The 19,307-nt window shown below is 36.4% G+C and overlaps 2 protein-coding genes across 6 annotated transcripts in view; one reads left to right on the top strand and one right to left on the bottom strand.

Annotated features, from left to right (window-relative positions):
* Positions 1–131: 131 nt before the first annotated feature.
* LOC114154140 (STAM-binding protein-like A) lies at positions 132–11,156 on the bottom strand. The gene is made up of 10 exons (XM_028032967.1): positions 11,001–11,156; positions 6,839–7,067; positions 6,636–6,711; positions 6,434–6,529; positions 4,940–5,336; positions 3,571–3,695; positions 2,539–2,676; positions 1,439–1,551; positions 1,255–1,354; positions 132–567 (listed from the first exon to the last, which is right to left on the bottom strand). The coding sequence occupies exons 2-10, from the start codon at positions 7,039–7,041 to the stop codon at positions 511–513; spliced, it is 1,305 nt and encodes a 434-aa protein (XP_027888768.1). The 5' UTR covers positions 7,042–7,067; positions 11,001–11,156; the 3' UTR covers positions 132–510.
* Positions 11,157–13,461: 2,305 nt separating this feature from the next.
* The window catches only part of slc39a14 (solute carrier family 39 member 14), a 31,743-nt gene continuing 25,897 nt past the window's right edge, over positions 13,462–19,307 (top strand). For 3 of the 5 annotated variants that reach the window (XM_028032966.1, XM_028032965.1, XM_028032963.1), the window contains exon 1: positions 13,462–13,681. The gene's annotated coding sequence lies outside the window, so the exon portion shown is untranslated. Of the gene's footprint in view, positions 13,682–16,235; positions 16,355–19,307 lie in introns of those variants that run through there. The other 2 variants (XM_028032962.1, XM_028032964.1) reach the window with 2 other exon arrangements.

Genomic DNA, 19,307 nt, shown 5'->3' with positions numbered 1-19,307 from the left:
AGCACTGCCTGCATACCTGAGTTACTGCTGGCTTGCATCTCATCAGTTATATCACTCTAAAAGCTAATAGAAGAAAAACCCAAAGAGTTTGAAACAGCTGAGGGAAAAAAACAACAAAAAACTCAACAAAGTATGAATGTTCTCATCCTTGGCACTTTATCTGTCAGGTAGAATCAGAATCTCACCTGTCAGCAGTCACTGACACACATGTTGAAAGAAGAAAGCAGAACAGAGAACAAATTAAGGATAAAAAACAGAAGCATGGAAAACACAAGAGGTTCAGAAGTCCATGAGTCTGATAGTAGTTTGCTTGTTTGGAAAGTGCAATAATATATGAATTTTCAACACAGTTCCTCTTGAGAAGAAAAAAAAGTCTAAATAAACGGTAAACGTGGTCGGTGCTTTTCTCAGTACCGTCCAGGAAAATAAAACGAATGTTTTCAGTTTCTTCCAGTAAAACACGTTCAGTTCGGTTAAACAGTCCTCGAGTGTTCGGGTGGAACCAGAAGATCACCGCAGGTCCATCATGCTCACAGAGTCGTCCGTGATGTTCACATGTCCGGCGTGCTGAAAAGGAGAAACGCATTTAGAGAACGTCTCTCCACCAAGTCGACCTGCTGCACTTTACATTGAACTGGAATTACAAAAATGAATTATCTTAATGGTAATTTTGATTTAAAAAAAAAGGTTTTTACGGAAGGATGTGGTGGTTTTTCGCCTCTACTGCACTGCAAATCTGATCTAGTATTTTTGGTCTGGTTTCTAGTACAAACAGCTTAATACACTTGAAATAAGACAAAACTAACTAACAAGTAACATTTCTGCAAACATTAGGAGCTTGTTTAATGTAAATTATTTCTTAATATTGATGAAAAAGTGCTAGTTCTATTGGCAGATTATTTCACTTGTAACAAGACATTTTTGCCTTGTTATAAGTGAAATAATCTGAACCAGGAGTTCTTTCACGATTTTAAGGAATTACGTCCAGATTCACCGCGCCTGGCTTCTTCTGGTGCAGAATTCTGACGCTTGTCTCACATTAACGACATAAAAGTCGATAAAATGCGACATGACTGTTCAGACTACAGACAGTTTGAAAACTATGGGATGCAACTTAGTTCCACATGTAGAAGTGGCACAAATTGGGTGAAAACATTGAAACTGAGCCGCTCAGACTGTCGTAAAAATTCAAATGGAGGTTGAATCGTGATGGAAATGAATAAATAAAATTAAAGTTTACATTTTTATACTCACTGTGAAGAGAGGAGGATCTTTGCTGTGAGGATGGAAGCCCTTCTGTTTACACGAAGAGATCTCGTCCGTTCCTCGATCGGTTAGCCGGAAGTAGCCGATTCTGACCAGGAAAACAATCAGGAAAGGTTTGAAACAATCACAGCGGAAATTACCGGAAAACTCCAGGGTTTTTCCCTCGACTCACTCGTTGAATTTAGGCGAGCAGACGATGGCGATGGCCTCGGGCAGCATGATCTGGTAGGAGCAGTGTGTGTGGAGGTCGACGCTGGACAGGAAGGCGGTCTGCGTAGGGTGAGTCTGGGAAAACAAAAACAAATATTACTAAATATTATTAATATTGTAACTTTTAACATTGACCACATAAACTTCCAGAGCATTTAAAGGTATTTATCGCTCAATAATAAACGTGGATTTTCTCTGATTCATAAAACTAACTTTGATGTTTCCCGAACTTTTCGAGTTGCGATCAAAGACACCAAAAATGTTTGATTCAAAAGTGGCAATGAGACTTTTAAAAAAAAAACTGAAATAATGTTTGTAAGAGTGAAACTGATAAAAAAAATTTATCAGAACAGAGATGGAAACTGTTCAATAATCAAAGTTGAAAGTTGATCTATTTTTGCGGGAGGGAGAGAGAAAACTTAAGAAAACAAGAAGGAAGCGAGGAAGGAAGGAAGGAGCAAAGAAAAAAAGAAAAGGAAGAAAGGAAAGAAAAAGGAAGGGAAGCAAGCAAAAAGGGAGGAAAGGCAGGAAGACAGGAAAGATGGGAGGAAGAGAGGATGGAAGGAAGGAGGAAGGAAAGAGAAAAGTAGAGGAGGAAGGAAAGAAGAAAGGAGAGGAGGAAGGAAGAAAGAAAGAAAGGATAGAAGAATGGAAGAAAGGAAAGATGGAAGAAAGAAAGGAAAGAGGAATTATGGAACAAAAGAAGGAAGGAAGGGATGAAAGAAGAAAATGAAAGAAAGAGAAGAAGAAAAAAGAAAAGAAAGAAAAGGAAGGAAGGAAGGAAGGAAGAAAGGAAGGAAGGAAGGAAAGAAAGAAGGAAGGATACTGAGAAGTAGGGAGGAAGATAGAAAAGGAGGAACAAACAAATGAACTAAAGGAAAGAAGGAAAAAGGCAAGGAGGTAAGAAAAAAGGAAATAAGGAAGAATCAACAGACAGAAGGACGCTTCAGACGCATCGGTTGGATGGATTGGTTGATGGTTGGATGAGCTTCCTCTCCCTCAGGACAGAGCGTCTGCCCTGAGCAGAGCAGGAAGTGATGCCAGCAGCTTCCTGTCACTCACATGGATCCATCCCAGGGTGATGAGGTCGTGCTGGTCCTGGATCAGGAACAGCTCCTCCTCGTTCTCAGTGTCACAGTAGTCCGGCCCGCCGCACTGCTTCGGCACGATGACGTGAGTCACAGTGAACGCATTTCTGGTCTGGAACGAACACAAACCAGGCAAAGAATGCTGAGTCATGCTTTTGATAAATGACCAGGAACTTTAATGGATTATATATTTAGGATTTTATGAAGTCAACCCACATAGTGACACATAACTGTGAAGAGGAAGAATAATAAAATAAAATCTGAAAAGTGTGGTGTGGATAGGACATGTTATTGTGCACATCAGAAATTTAGCAAAAAGGCTCTCCTTTTACTTTCCATCCATAGCCGTGCTGGAACAATTCGTTAACAAAATGAATCCTGGAGACGTTGGGATTATTAATTTAGTGCAGAGAACCACAGCAAAGGGAAAAATAACACAGAAAAACCGTTGAAGAACAACGCAAAACCCCTCGTATTCTTCTTTTTTCTCACTCTCTGTGTCGGCTACGCTACACACATACTTGTTGTCATAGCAACTGGCAACATCTTGACTACATCAGGATTCGTGGCGCAAATATTTCTTAAAGTACAGAACATTCAGTCCGTTACAATTTTATATTTCTAAATGAATTTTTTTCTTAAATGCAAAATGCTTTTTTTTTTTTTACAGTTTTGTCTTAATTGGTGCTCTGTTTTGTTTTTTTAGCAAATGACTGAAATTACAATTAACAATTAATTGATTACTAAATTAGTTGGCTGTTATTTCAATAATCAATTAATCATGATTAATCATTTCACCATTCGGTGTATTTGTTTTTAGCCTCTTGAGTCAATACTTTGTACTTTGTTTCTCTAGAGGACATACCAACAGATTTGGCCTTACAACAGATTTTTTTTAACGGCTATAAATACTTTCGCAAAGTTCTGTAAACTTTTAAGATGTGCAAATTTTATAGAGAAATTTAATAAAACAAATTGTGTGAGCTGCTGCGTTCCAAAGATTTACCAGTTTTCCACACAGGATGCCGCAGGTTTCCACAGCGCGGCTGGTGTTGGCCTCGGCCAGCCTCAGGAAGCTGCGGCACAGCTCAGCAGGAACGGCCAGCTGCCGCAGGGCATCCACCATCGTACCTGCAAAAACCACACAGAGGAGGAAAACAGCAGCTGAATGGAGAAGTCTGTCCATTTTATCCATTTCCAATACCAATATCTGAGGTTCAGCATCGATCAATACCGATCCGATACAGAAAAGCAGCGCTGAATTGACTGAAAACATTTCTTTTTTCTAAACACATACATAAATTACAAATTTATTGACAACGTTGCACCAGTACAGGACATTTTAATACACCAATAGCTTCATCTGCCCTAATGGATCAGGCACATTGTCACAGACACCCGGACTTAAGGCTGGACAATAAATCAATAACAATATATATTGCGATAGATATGTGATCAATACCAGTAGATAATACAGCTTATAATTCAATATTTAATATAGAATATCCACTGAACTCTGACCAAAGGGGAGTTGGTGGAATCTGTGGTTCCCTAGCAACAACCTGCTGGGTAACAAGCAGTTCCCCCCAAATTCGGTTACCTAGCAACGACTTGTGGAGTAACTGGCGCAGAAGCGGTTTTTAGGTTTTGCTACATTGCCTCATAAATGCTTAAAAATAAAAACGACAACATGGAGAGAAAACTGGATAAAACAGGAAAGGTCACGCCATCAGATAGGTAGTATTTCAGATATTTAAAACAAAGAACTGATCAATAATTCTAGCTACACCTGTTGCAATAACTCAATTAATCGCATAATAAATCAAAACAAGCTCAATAATTAACATTTTCATAAATTATTGTTTTTCTCTTTCTGCCAAAAACTGGATGACAAAAATTTTCAGTTTGCTGCTTTGGTTTCAACTATCCTTTTTTAGAAAGATAATTTTGTGTACAGAGACTCCATAATTAATTTCATTTGTTGTTTCTGTTGTTTTGTTTATTTATTTTGGATATTTAAAATGTTTTCCAGTTCCAGTGTCAAAAGGTCATTAGAATTTAAAGTTTATTGGTCTTTGAGAACGTGTTCTTGCACTATTATTCCTTTCTTTATATTACTAAAAAATGGTCTCCAAACAACAATATTATTGTTAATCACAATAACTTCTGGGACAATTTATTGTCCAGCAAAATTTGTCACAGTGTCAGGTCTAATTATAGATCTACTATATGGGACCCTTTTATTGTGAAGCTCGTTCTATAATTTTTTTTCATGTCAAGACCTCTACAGATATTAATATCAGATCAGTGCCTCTTTAGTTTAAACAGGAACTAAAGATGCAAAGCAGCTCGGGGAAAAGAAATGATTAACTCACTGTTGTTCCCGGGGCTGACCAGAGACCCGGGTTTGAGCGAGCGGTCAAAGCTGGGTAGGCCGGCCACTGGCGTGCCCGGCGTAGCAGCGGGCCGATGGTGCTGATAGTCGTTGGCGCCGAAATCGCCAGGGCTCAGCGGGGCGGTGGGGGACACCAACGGCGGGCCCTGGATGCCAGGAATGAGGGGCGTGTCGGCAGGAGGCGCGGACGGCGTGGCAAACTCCAGAAGCACTCGCTGGCGCTCCTTCTCCAGCTCCTGGCGACGGATCATCTCCTCGAAGGCACTGAACTGCTCCTGCTCCCGCTGCCGCCGTTGCATTACGGCGACGCGTTCCCGCTCGGCGTCCAGCGCACGCTGCCTGGACTGCTCCAGCGCCAGGGCCTCCTCCTCCGCTTTCTGCAGGTATGACAGACCACAGCTGAGTGAAAGGTCTGGTCTGCAACTGGAGTATGCAGACTCTCAGAAGGGCCATTTGCTGAAAGAACATCACACTCAGAGCTCTTAGTGGGCCATATGGACTTAAACGTTTTAACATGATATTTTGCTGTATTATTGTGATAAGAATAAAAGTGACACAAGAGTAATTTATTATTTCTTCTTAGGCGATTGTGTGCCACAGCAATTATTAGCCCCACAAACACAAATACTGCTCCTGAAAAGTTCCCATTTGTAATTTGTTTCTTAAGGACACCAGTGTGATTTGTATCACTAAACTGCTCAGAGTAACTGAATTTTCAAGTGTATTGGTGTTTATTGATGCTTTCATTCAACACTCAATGGAGAAAATGGTAAAACTATCAATCCTGATGAGAAGGACGGTTTTTTTTTTTTAAAAACGCCATTAATTGGAACTTATTGTGACAATGATTAATCAATATTCTTATTATGATAACAAATTAATCATGATAAAGAATACAATAAACGCCCACCCCTACTTAGAGCAGTTGTTGAGACAAAACTAGTCCTGTCGCAATAAGCAATAAATCAATTAATCGCATGATAAATTAAAAAGAGCACAATAATTTCCATTTGCTTTATTTATTGTTTTTTCTGTTTTCTCTCCCCGTTTCTACCAAAAACTGGATGACAAAAGTCAGTTTTTATGTTCCTCTAATCTGGCACAAACTTCCAGAAAACTTCAAAATTACAGAAACACAGAGTTCCTTAAATCAAGGTTAAAACCCCATTTGTTTTCCAGTAGACTGCTTCCAACTGGTACGGTCCCAGTATACCGGAGCCAGATTCATTTTCCATTTGATTCATTATAACTATAACATCTTAAAGTGTAGTTATCTTTTTACTTGGTGTCATTTTCCCTTATTTTGCCACTGGATGTAAAGTTGTTGCTCGTTTGCTATATCTCCATTCTGATAATGCAACGCACTTCGAATGACCCCATTTATTAAAATATGCTATACAAATAAAATGGTAAAGTGTCAAACAAAGTTTCAGGGGAATGAACACTTTTGTAATAGACTGGTGCTTCATCTTACCTTTTTGACCAGATACTGTGCATATTCTTGTTCAAATCTTTTTAAAAGAGCCTGTTTGAGAACCTCTGCTTGAGGAAACGCCACATCTTTGAGTTTCTGTTGAGGAATCACAAAGTTAAGCTGTGAGTTTTCCACAAAAAAATTAAAGAAAAGAAAAAAGACACAGTCAGATAAATGGTAAAACACCAAACTCTTTGGGTACCTTTACTGTGTCCTTTTTCTCTGGGATGTTTGCAGTCTTGTAATCCCGATGTTTGGGAAGTTTTTCAATAAAAAGCCTTAAAATAGACATAAGAATCAGGTTAACATCTTTATTTTTAAATAAAACAATCAACAAAATTATGGCGATTGCTGGATGTGGTCTAAGCGACAAGTCTTGGACTTAATTTAAAAAAAAAAACTCACGTAATATATTTATTGTAAAGTACAAAGGCGCGTTCGAGGTTTCCCTCTTCTGTGTAGATGTGGGCCATTCGGATCATCTCCATGCCAGAGCGGAAGTAACGTCGCGGCGGCACGTCGTCGTTGACTTCCACCGAGCTGCCTCGTTGGGTCAGAGAGCGGACTCGCTCTTCGGGTGGCAAGTTGACATCCATGTGATCCGCCATGTCAGCTAACGGCTCAACCTGAGAGACTGAAGAAACAGGGCAGCTGCTTGACACAAATATGCACTGATAACGCTGGTTCATATTGACTTACTATTAATGGTTTGTTAGACTAAAATTAGTTCCAATCGATTAATTGATACAGTCTTTTAGTGTTGTAGAAGAGGGCGCCGCCGGTCATCCTGAACCGGAGCCAGTTGATAGAGAAACAAAGATGGCGGCCACAACAGAACCGTAAAGAGAAACGACTCAAACAAAGTCTAGTTTGAGACGCAAAATGGACTTAAAGCATTTCTGTTTTGAAATATAAACACTCAACAATTCCCTTAAATTTCACCAGGTAAGTGTTTTATATATTTTATTTTTCATCTTTTATTTTTCCATTTAGCAACCTAAGAGGGGTTTGTTTGGTTATATTTTATAAATATGTCTCAGTTTAACAATGTGAGAAATCCAGAATTTTCAGTTTATTCAGTCAGTATTTAATACAACTGACACATAATGATGTTAAAATTTAATGATAAGCTTTAAAAAAACATTAATGCAAAAATGGTTGACACTCTTGATACAAAAGAAAACTCATATTTCTAAGAAAATGGCCGCTTATCAATTAATCATTAGATTAGATCATTGATAACTTGCATCACTAATAGCTACGCCTAACGAGGTCTGAGAATTAGTCAAATCTGAAATGAAATCCTTGCTTTAAAAAATAAAAATAAAACAAGTTTCTGAATGCCTTTTGTTACTTCTTTTCTTAAAAATCAGGTTATCTGACCCCATGTTGACCATTTTAGACAATACTCTGTGCTTTTGTCTTGCAGTGAATACAAACACTTAAAAAAAGAGAGGTAAAGGGAGCCTGGCTGTAGATTTTCTAACACCTAACTCATCATGACGTTGCTGTCTTAGTGAAAATGGTTGCTCATTCATGCAAGACATTCATGTTTAGTGGAAATACTGCTTCAGTTAGAACAAGGAAGCCAATTCCTGCCACAAAACAAAAAATAAAAGCCCAACAGGAAGTCATTAATACTGGTTTTAAAGTCATGATTATGAGAGACAAAGTCATAAACAGTACGCTGGAAAGGGTATATGTAAATATTGACCAAAACTGTAGTTGGAAACCTCATGTAAATGATGGTAGGGGAAAACTGGATCTATAGTTCATTATATACTTCATACAACTCCCTTTTACTACTCCCTTTGTCATATTGTGTAGAGATTTGGGGAAATAAGTGTTGAACCGACCTCCAACCTATTTATATACCACACCGATACTTTATTTAGACAATGGGGAGTATTAGAGTTTGCAGAGTTAGTAAAACTTGAGATATATATACAAAGCAAAAATAGCCTGCTTCAAAAAATATTCTGACAAACGGGCCAACCTCAATTAGGAATTTCTTTTTGTGTGTCTGAAGATCAAAAACAATAATCCTGTTATGTAAATTTGCTTGGAATCAAAGACAGATGTGAGACCACACCTTCTCCACCTTGACTAAGAATCCTTACATCATGAATCTGTCATCATGAATCGTCCGTCAGCAGGCGCAGCTTTCATACTCCCAACTGGTTGAAGGGACGGTTAGTTGTAAACGGTTTAGATTAAGAGGGTGTGGCAGAGATAAAAGGAGCAGTAGAGCACCATTAAAAGCATTCTTTGTATTACTAAACATATGTTTTCGCTATTCTTGGCTTGTACTGCGGCGGACAGAAGTGTGTGGACTATTCCCTCCAGGTTGGGGTTTAAATGTCGCCTCAAGGTGGGGAGGAGTTAAAGTGTGTTGATGTTTTCTACCAGAGTGATGAATTCTTGGATCAAGTTCCTGGTCTGTTGACGTTCCAGCTCTCTCCCAAGGTCACAAACGAGAACTAAATACAAGTAGCTACTATAAGTTTGAGCTCAGACTTATAGTAGCTCAAACTACAATAAGTTGCGGCCTTCTAAGATCCAGAACCAAACTTTTATTGAAAAGGCAGAGGGCTGTTAGTTAGTTAGTTAGGTAGTTAGTTTCTTGAACACACTTCTGACTTGATTGTTTAAAAAAATGTATATGTAGTTTATTTCCATAAAAATATTAACAAAACAATAACTAAAAATCTCTTACAAATTAGATGAAAGTTAAAGTTGACTTAATCTGATGTTACGAGTTCGAAAAGTGCGTTCAAGAAACAAACCACCTGTTAAACAAACCATTAATTAATTACAGATTTTGGCTCTAAACTAACGTAAAGTATATTCTAATTGCCCAAAGAAAAACTAAATTGGCAGAACTTATGATTTACAAAATCCAAGAAAAGTGGCCACAACGCTTACAGTTGGTGTATTATCACTAATTTTCCACATCAAAAACAGTAAACTGAAGTGGCTTTTGGTGGGGACCACATATCCACTTCTATCCCAACTTCCCTCTTCCTTGACAAGACTCCAAAGGTTTGGGTTAGACCAAGTCAAACACAGTTATACCATATTCTTTAAATTAAGGAAGTGAGGGCAGGTGTCAAGACCTCCTGGTAAATTCATAACCATTAAATTTCTCAGCAGAGGGAAGCTCTAACACTTCCTGAAAGATGATTGTGTTTATTTTGGACTTAATAAAATGCAGCGAACCAACACCAGCAGATGACATGACTCGCAAAATCTTCACCAACTGTGAAAACTTCACAATTAACCATCAAGAGACATTCATCCTGTGCCTTTTCCAAATGAATGTTTTACATTTTCATCTAAAAAGAAAACATTTGACCATTGTGCAACACTCCATTTTTGTGTCCCTTAGTCCAGACTTAGTCTGGTGAGATTCACTAGGATTGGCAGAAGACCAAAGTTTATGACAAACTATTCTTACATCATACTTTTTTCCTTCCACTCAACTTTCCATCATAATGCTCGGAGATGTCCCACTGCTTAAGCAATGAACTCTCGTGACTTACTCTCCTTGTGGAGGGAATCAATGACTGTCTGCTGAACTGTCAGTATTTTTCTATTAAAAATGTTTTATTTATTGGTCTTATCTATGTTCAGAGAAACTGAGTGTTGATTTTAATTAGTTTGATCTATAATAATTAAATGAACAAAAGCAAACGTTTGTATAGTGGCATTACCTATTAACTAATTTCATTTTCAGTGTTTCCTAGTTTATTAACATGCACCAGTACATGTGGGATATCAAGGTTAACATGAGCTTAAGGACAATATATTTTTGTGTAAATAAAACTCTCATCTGCTGTCCTGTGATTTGAATCAAATCAGGAAATCAATCATTGTTTTAAATACTTTAAATGAAATTAGATAATGCATTTAACATCGATACTGTTTTAACTAGTCTAATTTCATTGGGTTTGTTTACACAATTTATATTAGCATACTTGCACTATGAAGTAGTTTAAAATAAAGAACTGTTAGATTTAAAAACAAACACCAAAAAAATGTAAGTTGAAATAAAATTATAACTGAAACAACGCGCTTCTGTTCCTATCACAAAAGGCGGTGTTAGTCTTCATTAAATGTGAATTGCGGATCATAAATGGTTATAATCCAAATACAATTGTTTTGGAATATGTTTTTGATATTTTGGGATATAAACAACAATCAAATTAAGAAATCAAAGATAATTAAAGAGAAAAATCGAGAAAGTTAACACATTTGGTCAAAATAAAGCTTGGTTAGTGAAACAACTTTCCAGAACAAAATTCAAACATTTTTCCAGCCCCACTCTCCTTCCCTTCACCTCTTCTGGAAAATATTGGTGCAATAACAACAACACGGGGCCATAAATGTACGTTTCAGCCGTGCACAGCCGGTCCTTGTATCAATCCGTGTCCCTGAGGAGGAGGCGATCAATGTTTCCGAAAGACGTCGCATTAGCTGTGCTAACTTAGCTAACGTCAACTTTATCAACGGTTTGATCAGAAAATAAACAATTATAAAAAAGAAACGGTATTTTTTTTATTCTTACCTGGTCTACCCGAGAACGTGAGCCTCTCAGAAACCTACATAAAGCAAAAATAAATAAATAAACCCTGAACGTTGTAAAGAATCCCAAATGTGATCTCTAGTCAGCTTCAACAACAGCACTACTGTACCACTTCACTTCCGCGATTAAAACAACTTCCGTCTCACGACACTACGTCATCGGAAGGCGTTGATTTTATTTTCTAAATATTTTTTTGTTCATATAAAACGTATATTACGTAATTAGCAAATATTTTTACACATATTCCGTTTAAAAGTTTGAAAAACAAGTTAATATAATTTTGTCGTATATTTCGTATCACGCATGCGTCACCCACACACTTCGTGTTCCAAATACCTGAGTTGAGGTTGAGGTTTGGCCTTGTGGACGTGGCTTGTGATTCTTGCTTTGGGCGAGGTGTAACATGCTGGCACTTTGAAAAATGGGGCATAGTGTGTGTGTTTATATTTCATAAATGTCTTACAATGGTTGCGCTGTTTTGGAGCTGACTTTAATATTATTGTACGGTGACAATAAATTCTATTCTATATGCAAAGTGTAAATTGCTTTCATATGATGTGCAATTTAGTAAAAACAAGCACATTTGTTAACATATTGATATTTACTTTGTATTAAAGGAGGAAAACAGTTCAAATACTTAGATATAAAATAATTAGAAATATAACATTTTAATAATTTTCAAATATAATACATATGTATATAATTTACAAATTATGAAATTAATATAATTTTACAAGATATATTTATATAAAATATAATACAGATTATATCTAATATATGTATATAAATACTGTACTATGCATCATTATATATAATGTAATATAATCATACATTATATATAGATAAATAAATATTTCTTATAAACATTAGAGAAACGGATTCCAATAGAGCTGTTCAACTCTGTAGCCATGTAATTTTGAGCTTTGACAACCAAATTTCAACAACAGCAATGCACCTGGAACAAGTGTTATTATGTTAGGATGAGTTTTTCTGTGTGTTTATTAGGTTTCTGTGTTCTGTGGAGTCTCTGTCTTGTCCCATCTACCCCTTCATGAGTTACACCTGCCTCTTGTTCCCCCTGATTGTCTCCCTGACTATTTAAACCCACCTGTGTTCCTTGTTGGGTCAAGTCTTTAGTCAGATGTCCATTGTTACCAGCCGCTACCAGTTTTGAGCCTTTGCTTTCTGCTCATTTTGTGCTGCCTGGACTTTGTATTTCTGACTACATAATTAAATTCATGATTTCCTTCACACCTACCTGGGTCCTTTGTGTCTGCCTCACCACTTCTCTACCGCAAATTGTGACAGACTACAGCCTAACAACAAAAACAAAAACACTACAAAGACAAAACCTGTCATATCAAACTCACAGGTTTCAACATGTCAAAATTGGAATTCAAAACATATTTCCACTATAAACAATATGAAAACATCCAGGACTTTCCCGAAAATACCTTCATGTTAAATATTTACATTCAACTTTTTATGTTGAATTTCACACTACCCCAGAAAAATAGAGATTTCTTTTTCCCCATATTTACAATATATTAAGATGTTTTATTTACATAAATATATGAAGACATAGAATAATAATGGAATACCTAAGCATCTCAATAGAACCATGTAATATTTATTTATTTTGTCATCTTTGCCACTCTGACTCATAAAAAGGTGATTTGTAGAATCCCTGCCACTTCATCCAGCCATTCCCTAAAACTTGAACATGGATAGAATCTTAGAAGGGCAGTATATGCATTTCCCTGCCTCAACAGGGAACCCAGTGTGGATGTTTGGGCTGTTGGGAAATTGTTTGAGCTCCATGAGGCAGAAAATGCAAACTCGATCAGATTCGCCTCTCAGCCCAGCTTAGCTCCTGCTGCTCAGCATATCAGCTTCTTCCTGGCCGCTGCCGGCTGCGTCCCTCTGCTTTCATTTAACTTATTAAACTTTGGTTGATACAGTACGAGTTTTTAAAGAGAAAGTGACCCAAATCCCGTTGAGAATAGGTGGAATATTTTTTCTTTATTTCTTCTTTTTTTATTTGAGCCCAAAAGCATGTGCAAACTGGATGTTTTTAAATAACATGGAAAACTCAAAAAAGAAACCATAATTCTTTGGTTGTTTAATAAGAGAGCTAATTTATTGATCCCATAGAGAAATTATGGCACTTTGTAGCTCTCATTCATACAAACAATAAAAAACAAAGTATAAAAAATAAAAATAATAATTGATTTATTCTATGTTGAGTTTATTGTTGGAAAGTGAATTTATGTAGTTTTAAAAAAAATTTTGGGTACTTTTGACTTTACAATTTTGGCCCGCCTGACCAAAGGTTTGGACACCCTGTTCTGCACTAATGTATAGTTATTGTAATGTCGTATTTCAACCGCTTGGTGGCGACACAGTCACCAAAATCCATCCGGCTGAAAACTATCGACGTCACCACGGAAACTGAGCCTATCAGGACATCCTCCAGTCCTGTTGTGTTTGGTCATGAAACGGAGGTCAGGGGAGAGAGAGCCAGATAAATGAATGAAAGCAGACGAGGTTTGCCCCCACTGGACATGATTTTTGTCTCAAATGTGAGCGTGGATGTTTGGCGTGGACACTGCGGCTGAGTGGAGCTGACGTCAAAGCCTGCTCTCTTCCATCATCACCACCGGGTAAGCTAACTATCATCAAGGCTAACCGGCGCCGACGACCCTGATTCAAGCTTAGTACCGATTTATTAAGACGTTTTTTATTATATGTTAACAAGGCAGACATAATATACCCGCCTAAAGTATAAAATATACGACAGTAGCTAAACCAGATGTGTTGATTTAGAGCTAGCATACCAAAGCATCACCAGTTCTTTTACTTCTATTCTACTATCGATGTTTTTTGCTGAAAAGTGTGTTCAGATTAAGAGTACGCACAGATCTACCAGTCACGCACTTTTTTGCCTGGGAAAAAAAGTTTGACGCTTTTTTGCTGGGAATAATATTTGCATAAATTGCATTATTTGGATTGGTTTGGATACACAGAAGAAGAAAAACAGACTGTTTAAAAAAAGAATTGCTACAGAGAAAAACAGTAAGTAGAGTTGCACACAATTAGTCAAACGGGATGACATTTAGCAGAAAAAAATAATATGGAAAAATACTTAAAAATACACAGTATAAATTCAAATTTAATTTACGGTAAATATGTTTGATTTGTCCCAAAGAAAAATGAAATGTAGTAACTCATATAATCAAAGTATTTTCAGAGTGGTTGTAGATGATGATGCTGGATCTCCAGTAGCAGTCAGTCTCCCTACGGATCAAAAGAGGATTCTGACAGAACAATGCTGCTGTATGTAGTATAAATTAAAACTAACTCAGTAATTACCGTTTGTATTTATTGGTTTTTTTCCCCCCTCTCTTTCTACCAAATACTGGATGACAAAGGTCTTCAGTTTGATGCTTTGGTCTCAATTAGCCCTTTTATTGTAAGACAGTTTTGTTTATAGAGAGGAAATAATTCATTTGATGTATTGTTTCAGTTGTTTTCTTCTTTTATTATTATTTTTTATATTTAAAATCTCTTCCTGTTCCATGGTTAAAAGCTAATCAGAATTTAAAGTTTAATGATCTTTGAGAATGTGTTCGTGCAAAATTATCATTTATTGGAATAACTTCTGGGACAATTTATCATCCAGCAACATTAGTTATTGTGACAGACGTAGCTGTACAGGCTCATGACTGCCATGGCAGCCTAACATATTTAATATCAGAGATGATATTTCACAGTTAAATGTTCGGGATATAACTATAAGTACATAGCAAACACTCCTAATCCATCTCATTTGCTTTTGGCGCTCCTTAAATGTCTGTCGGTCTGCATGATTAGAAATCCGGGCAGAGACACGTCAAAGTTTTTACTGCTCTGCAAACTCTGGATGCCAGTAATATATTTAGATCATTGCATGTTAGGGCTGCAGCTAATGGTTATTTTATTAATCGATTATTCTGCCGATTAACTGGATAAAGAAATTGACACATTGTGCACATTTTTTATTTAACCACTCAAGCCTCTTTTTTTAGTATATCATTATTTGGTGTATGCTTTATCACTTGTTTCAAAGGATGCAGCTAAAAAAAACATTGTCCGCTAATCTGTTGATTATTTTTTGGATTAATAACTGGTTGCAAAAGGTGCCTTTTTTTAGACTTTGAACCAGGAGAAGCTAAAACTCCCACTTAAGGAGTTCTTAGTAAAACATATTCACAGACAAAGAAGGTTTTTCATCTTAAAAGCAAAATGTTTATATTTTTTAACAGATTTGGCATAATTGCTGCTCTGATTATGTTGTTCTTTCAGCCAAATATACCCATTTTTTTGTTTTCAATTTGCAGCATTTTGTCTTTTGCTTCTAATTTCTATGATTGCAACATTTTTCGTTTGCATTAGTTGTGGGTTTTGCATCATTCATGTGTTTGCTTCACATTTATCAGTGTGCACATGTTGGCCACTGTAGAAATTGTATCTTTAAAATAGGAATGCACGATACATCATTACTGACATTGGTATCAACCGATTTTAGTCATTTTTTTAACATATCGGTATCGTCCTGATAACTAAAACTAGGTCGAAATCAAGAACGGGTATTTATTTCCACATTGTTTAAAAAATAATTTCTTGATTCTTTCAAGAAATGAAAGAATATTTTCTTGACAAGAATCAAGAAATGGTTCTTGTCATTTTTATTTCCAAAGATGTCAAAACGGTTGAGAAATATATTGGTAAATATCGTTTATCACCCAAAACATAAATATTATTATTGGATATTTGAGAAGGTGAAGATTTGCTAGAAATTGGCTGAAATTTTCATATTTGTGCCTCCATACTTTAAAACCATTACCTACCTCTCCCTGTCCCCGTTTTAAAGTAGCTGAAGAATTAACTAAAGTACAAATCAGTGGATATTCAGTGGCTGCCATTACCTGGTTTACTGACCTCAGAGCCGGCCTCGGGGTAAAAGTGAGCGCTTCACTTAGCCGCAGTCATTCCTAAAACCTTTAATTTTCAGCTGTACAGGAGTTGCTGTGTGCAGGATGTAGACAATGAGCTGACATCATGCCCATAAACACCACTGTCTCATCTAATGATGGGTTTCCAGGTGGAACAGGCTGAGAAATGGGGGAAGCAGTAATTAGGGGTCTCAGGTTTAGGCTGATGAATCAGTCTGCTCTACCCTCCAGTTGAATATAAATCAAGATGAGAAACGTGAAATCCTCAGAGGACGAGGCTGATCAGTTTGGTGGAGACGACAGCAGGGAGTCAGGAGGTTTCTGGGTTTCTGTTCCTTAAAGGTAAAGTAACATTATGTTAACAATTATTAGAGGCGTCCAAAGTGAGGCTCCCAACTGTAACACTGCAAAACCACAAAATCTTACCAAGTAGTTTTGGTCTAATTTCTATTTCAAATATCTTAGTTCACTTAAAATGAGACTAAATTAACTTAGAGGTAATTTTTCATCAAGAAATATGATCTTGTTTTAAGTCAGTCATTCCAATTCCAGTGGCAGATTATTTCACTTATAAAATGGGAAAAATGTCTTGTTAGAAGTGAAATAATCTGCCAAATGTCTACTACTTTTTTAAGTTGTCTTAAAAATGTTAAGTTAAGGAATTATTGACTTAAAATAAGCTCTTATTGCTTGCTGAAAAGTTACTTGTAAGTTAGTTTTGTCTTATTTCAAGTGTACTAAGACATTTCCTCTAGACCAAAAATTCTTGGCAGGATTTTGTTTTTGCAGTGTAGGTTGGAATGGTACAAACTTGGTCTAATTTTTAGTTTTTTTCTTTAGTGACCGACTTTAATTTTCTTAAATGGAAAATGTTAGGTACAAGATAAATATTTTTTCCTTTTGTTTTTGTCCTTTTCATTTTAATATAGACGGGCAATAAACATGCAGCTTGGTGTGGGCATTTGTCATATCATTTATAATTTATTGTGATGCATTTCTTATTATTCTAAGAATTTTTTAATTTATTGTTTTCACAATAAATTCCAATTAATGCTTAAAAATGTCAGAATTGCTGTTGTCACTATTTTTTCCAAAGTTTTTCCAGTGAGATCAATAAATAAAAATACATTTGAAAATATGATGAAATGCAGTTATTTTGTGTTCATTTTGGCATATTACAGATAGAAACAAAGGAGGAATACATTTCTGGCAAAAAATCTCTGTGCTTTTCTAGAAATAACAAGGAAATTTCTGAGTTTGAAAAGATAAGATTTGCTAGAAGAAAAACACTCAGACATTTTGAGGCTACTTTCAGAAATTTTTGAAAAAACATGGACATTTTTTCTAGCATATTTTTGACAATTCAAACTCATAAATTCTCTTGTTTTTTCTCAAAACTGTCTGGTGTTTTTCTAGCAAATTTTCAACCTTTCAAACTTTAAGTTTTTTTGGCTGAAATTTACTCCTCTTTTTTTCTATCTACCGTCCCTATAATACACTGTTGTAAAATTTGGGCCACTTGCATTTACTAGGACTAAGAGTTCAGACTGAGAGAAAATTTGCAGCTTGTTTCATTATCTGTACTTATTTTGATTTCTAGTTATTCAGTCTTGGAGGTCTAATTGTTTGACTTTTGGTCATTTTGTTTTTTGAGCAGCCAGATCATAAAAGCAAAACGCTGCAACAAAATGAATGTAATTAATTTACCAAGAACACTGACAGCACTTAAACAGTTTTAAGTGAAGATTAGCGCACTATTATTACCTAAAAGTAAAGCTGTGTGAATCTCCTCTCCAGCCTGTTTAATTGATTCTTAGTCTCAGTGTTGGCACGGTTGTAGCTGAGATTTAGAAGACTTAAAGTTCAGTGAGCTGAAATGAAACCCGATGCAGGAGGAGACCTCGTCTGCAGCTGGGGATTCTCCCAGCTGCTTTTTAGATAATTTTATGAATCTGCACTTTAGGAACAGAGAGATGTTTAAGCTGCAGCTGCAGAAAGAGAGTTGTGACCACAAACTGGTTATTCTTGTTCCTGCAGAATGCTCTTAAAACTGGAATGCACTATACATCATTCGTGCATTCCACGAATGATGGAAAAACACAAAATCTTGAAGTATTTTTGGTCTAGTGTCCAGTGCAAATGTCTTAGTGCTCTAAGACAAAACTGACTTATAAGTAACTTTTCAGCAAGAAACAGGAGCTTGTTTTAAGTAAATAATATTGTACCAGTTACACTGGCAGATTATTTCACTTATAACATGAGAAAAATGTTTAGTTATAAGTGGAATGATCTGCCAGTGGAGCTACAAATTTTTAAAATCAATGTTAGGCCTGTCGCAATAAAGCAATTAACTGCATGATAAAACAAGCTTAATAATTTCTATTTAAATCATTTATCGTTTTCTTGCTCTTTCTACCAGAAATTGGATGATAAAGTTTTCAGTTTGTTGAGAGAGACTTCATAATTCATCTTATTTGTTGTTTCTGTTGTTTTGTTTGTTTATTTTGGATATTTAAAATGTCTTCCAGTTCCAGTGTTAAATGTTCATTAGAATTTAAAGTTTATTGATCTTTGAGAATGTGTATATTAATTTGAAAATGGTCTCAAAACAATATTATCATTTATCACAAGACACTCCATCATCCAGCAATATTTATCATAACCAGCCTACTTCACTGAAGCTATTAACGATTCTGTCGCCTTAATTCACAATTTAAAGAGCTTTAAACTCTTCCTTTGTGGGGAAACTTAAAAAAGGGGAATTTGTTGGATAGTGAGAGTAATTACAAACCTTTTTTATACTGTTCTTTCTGTGTTCTTTGGTTTTCTGCTTGATGTTTGTTGCTGTGCCTGACCTCAGACATCCAGGTTGTTTTCCTGCTTAGTCAGCTGATGAAGCCGATGACGACTGGAGTGAATTCATGCGTGCTTGCATGTGGGAATGTTGGACTATTTATAATTTGTCGGCCCCTCATTCTCGTTTTCTGGCCGATGAAGTTGTCATTTCCTGCTGGGGGCAGCAGATCTAGTCTGACCGCTCATCACAGTCAGTGGCTTCTCTCCGTTTTTATGTGTTTTTCTGAGTCCACAGCTACTCTGGACTCACAGCGCAATAAAATGTCATAATCAAGTGACTTTCTAAGAATAGAGACTTGAAGAGCAGGTTTGCAATCCAGGAAGTGTCACAACTCGGAGCAGCAATTAAATCAAAACTAGGACAGTCGCAGAAAGCAATAAATCAATTAATCGCATGATAAATTGATTTCCATTTGCTTGATTTATTGTTTTTCTCTTT

Source organism: Xiphophorus couchianus, chromosome 12 (assembly GCF_001444195.1).
Source record: "Xiphophorus couchianus chromosome 12, X_couchianus-1.0, whole genome shotgun sequence".
In the NCBI taxonomy this organism is placed as follows: Eukaryota; Metazoa; Chordata; class Actinopteri; order Cyprinodontiformes; family Poeciliidae; genus Xiphophorus; species Xiphophorus couchianus.
This window is presented reverse-complemented; position numbering and strand designations above follow the sequence as displayed.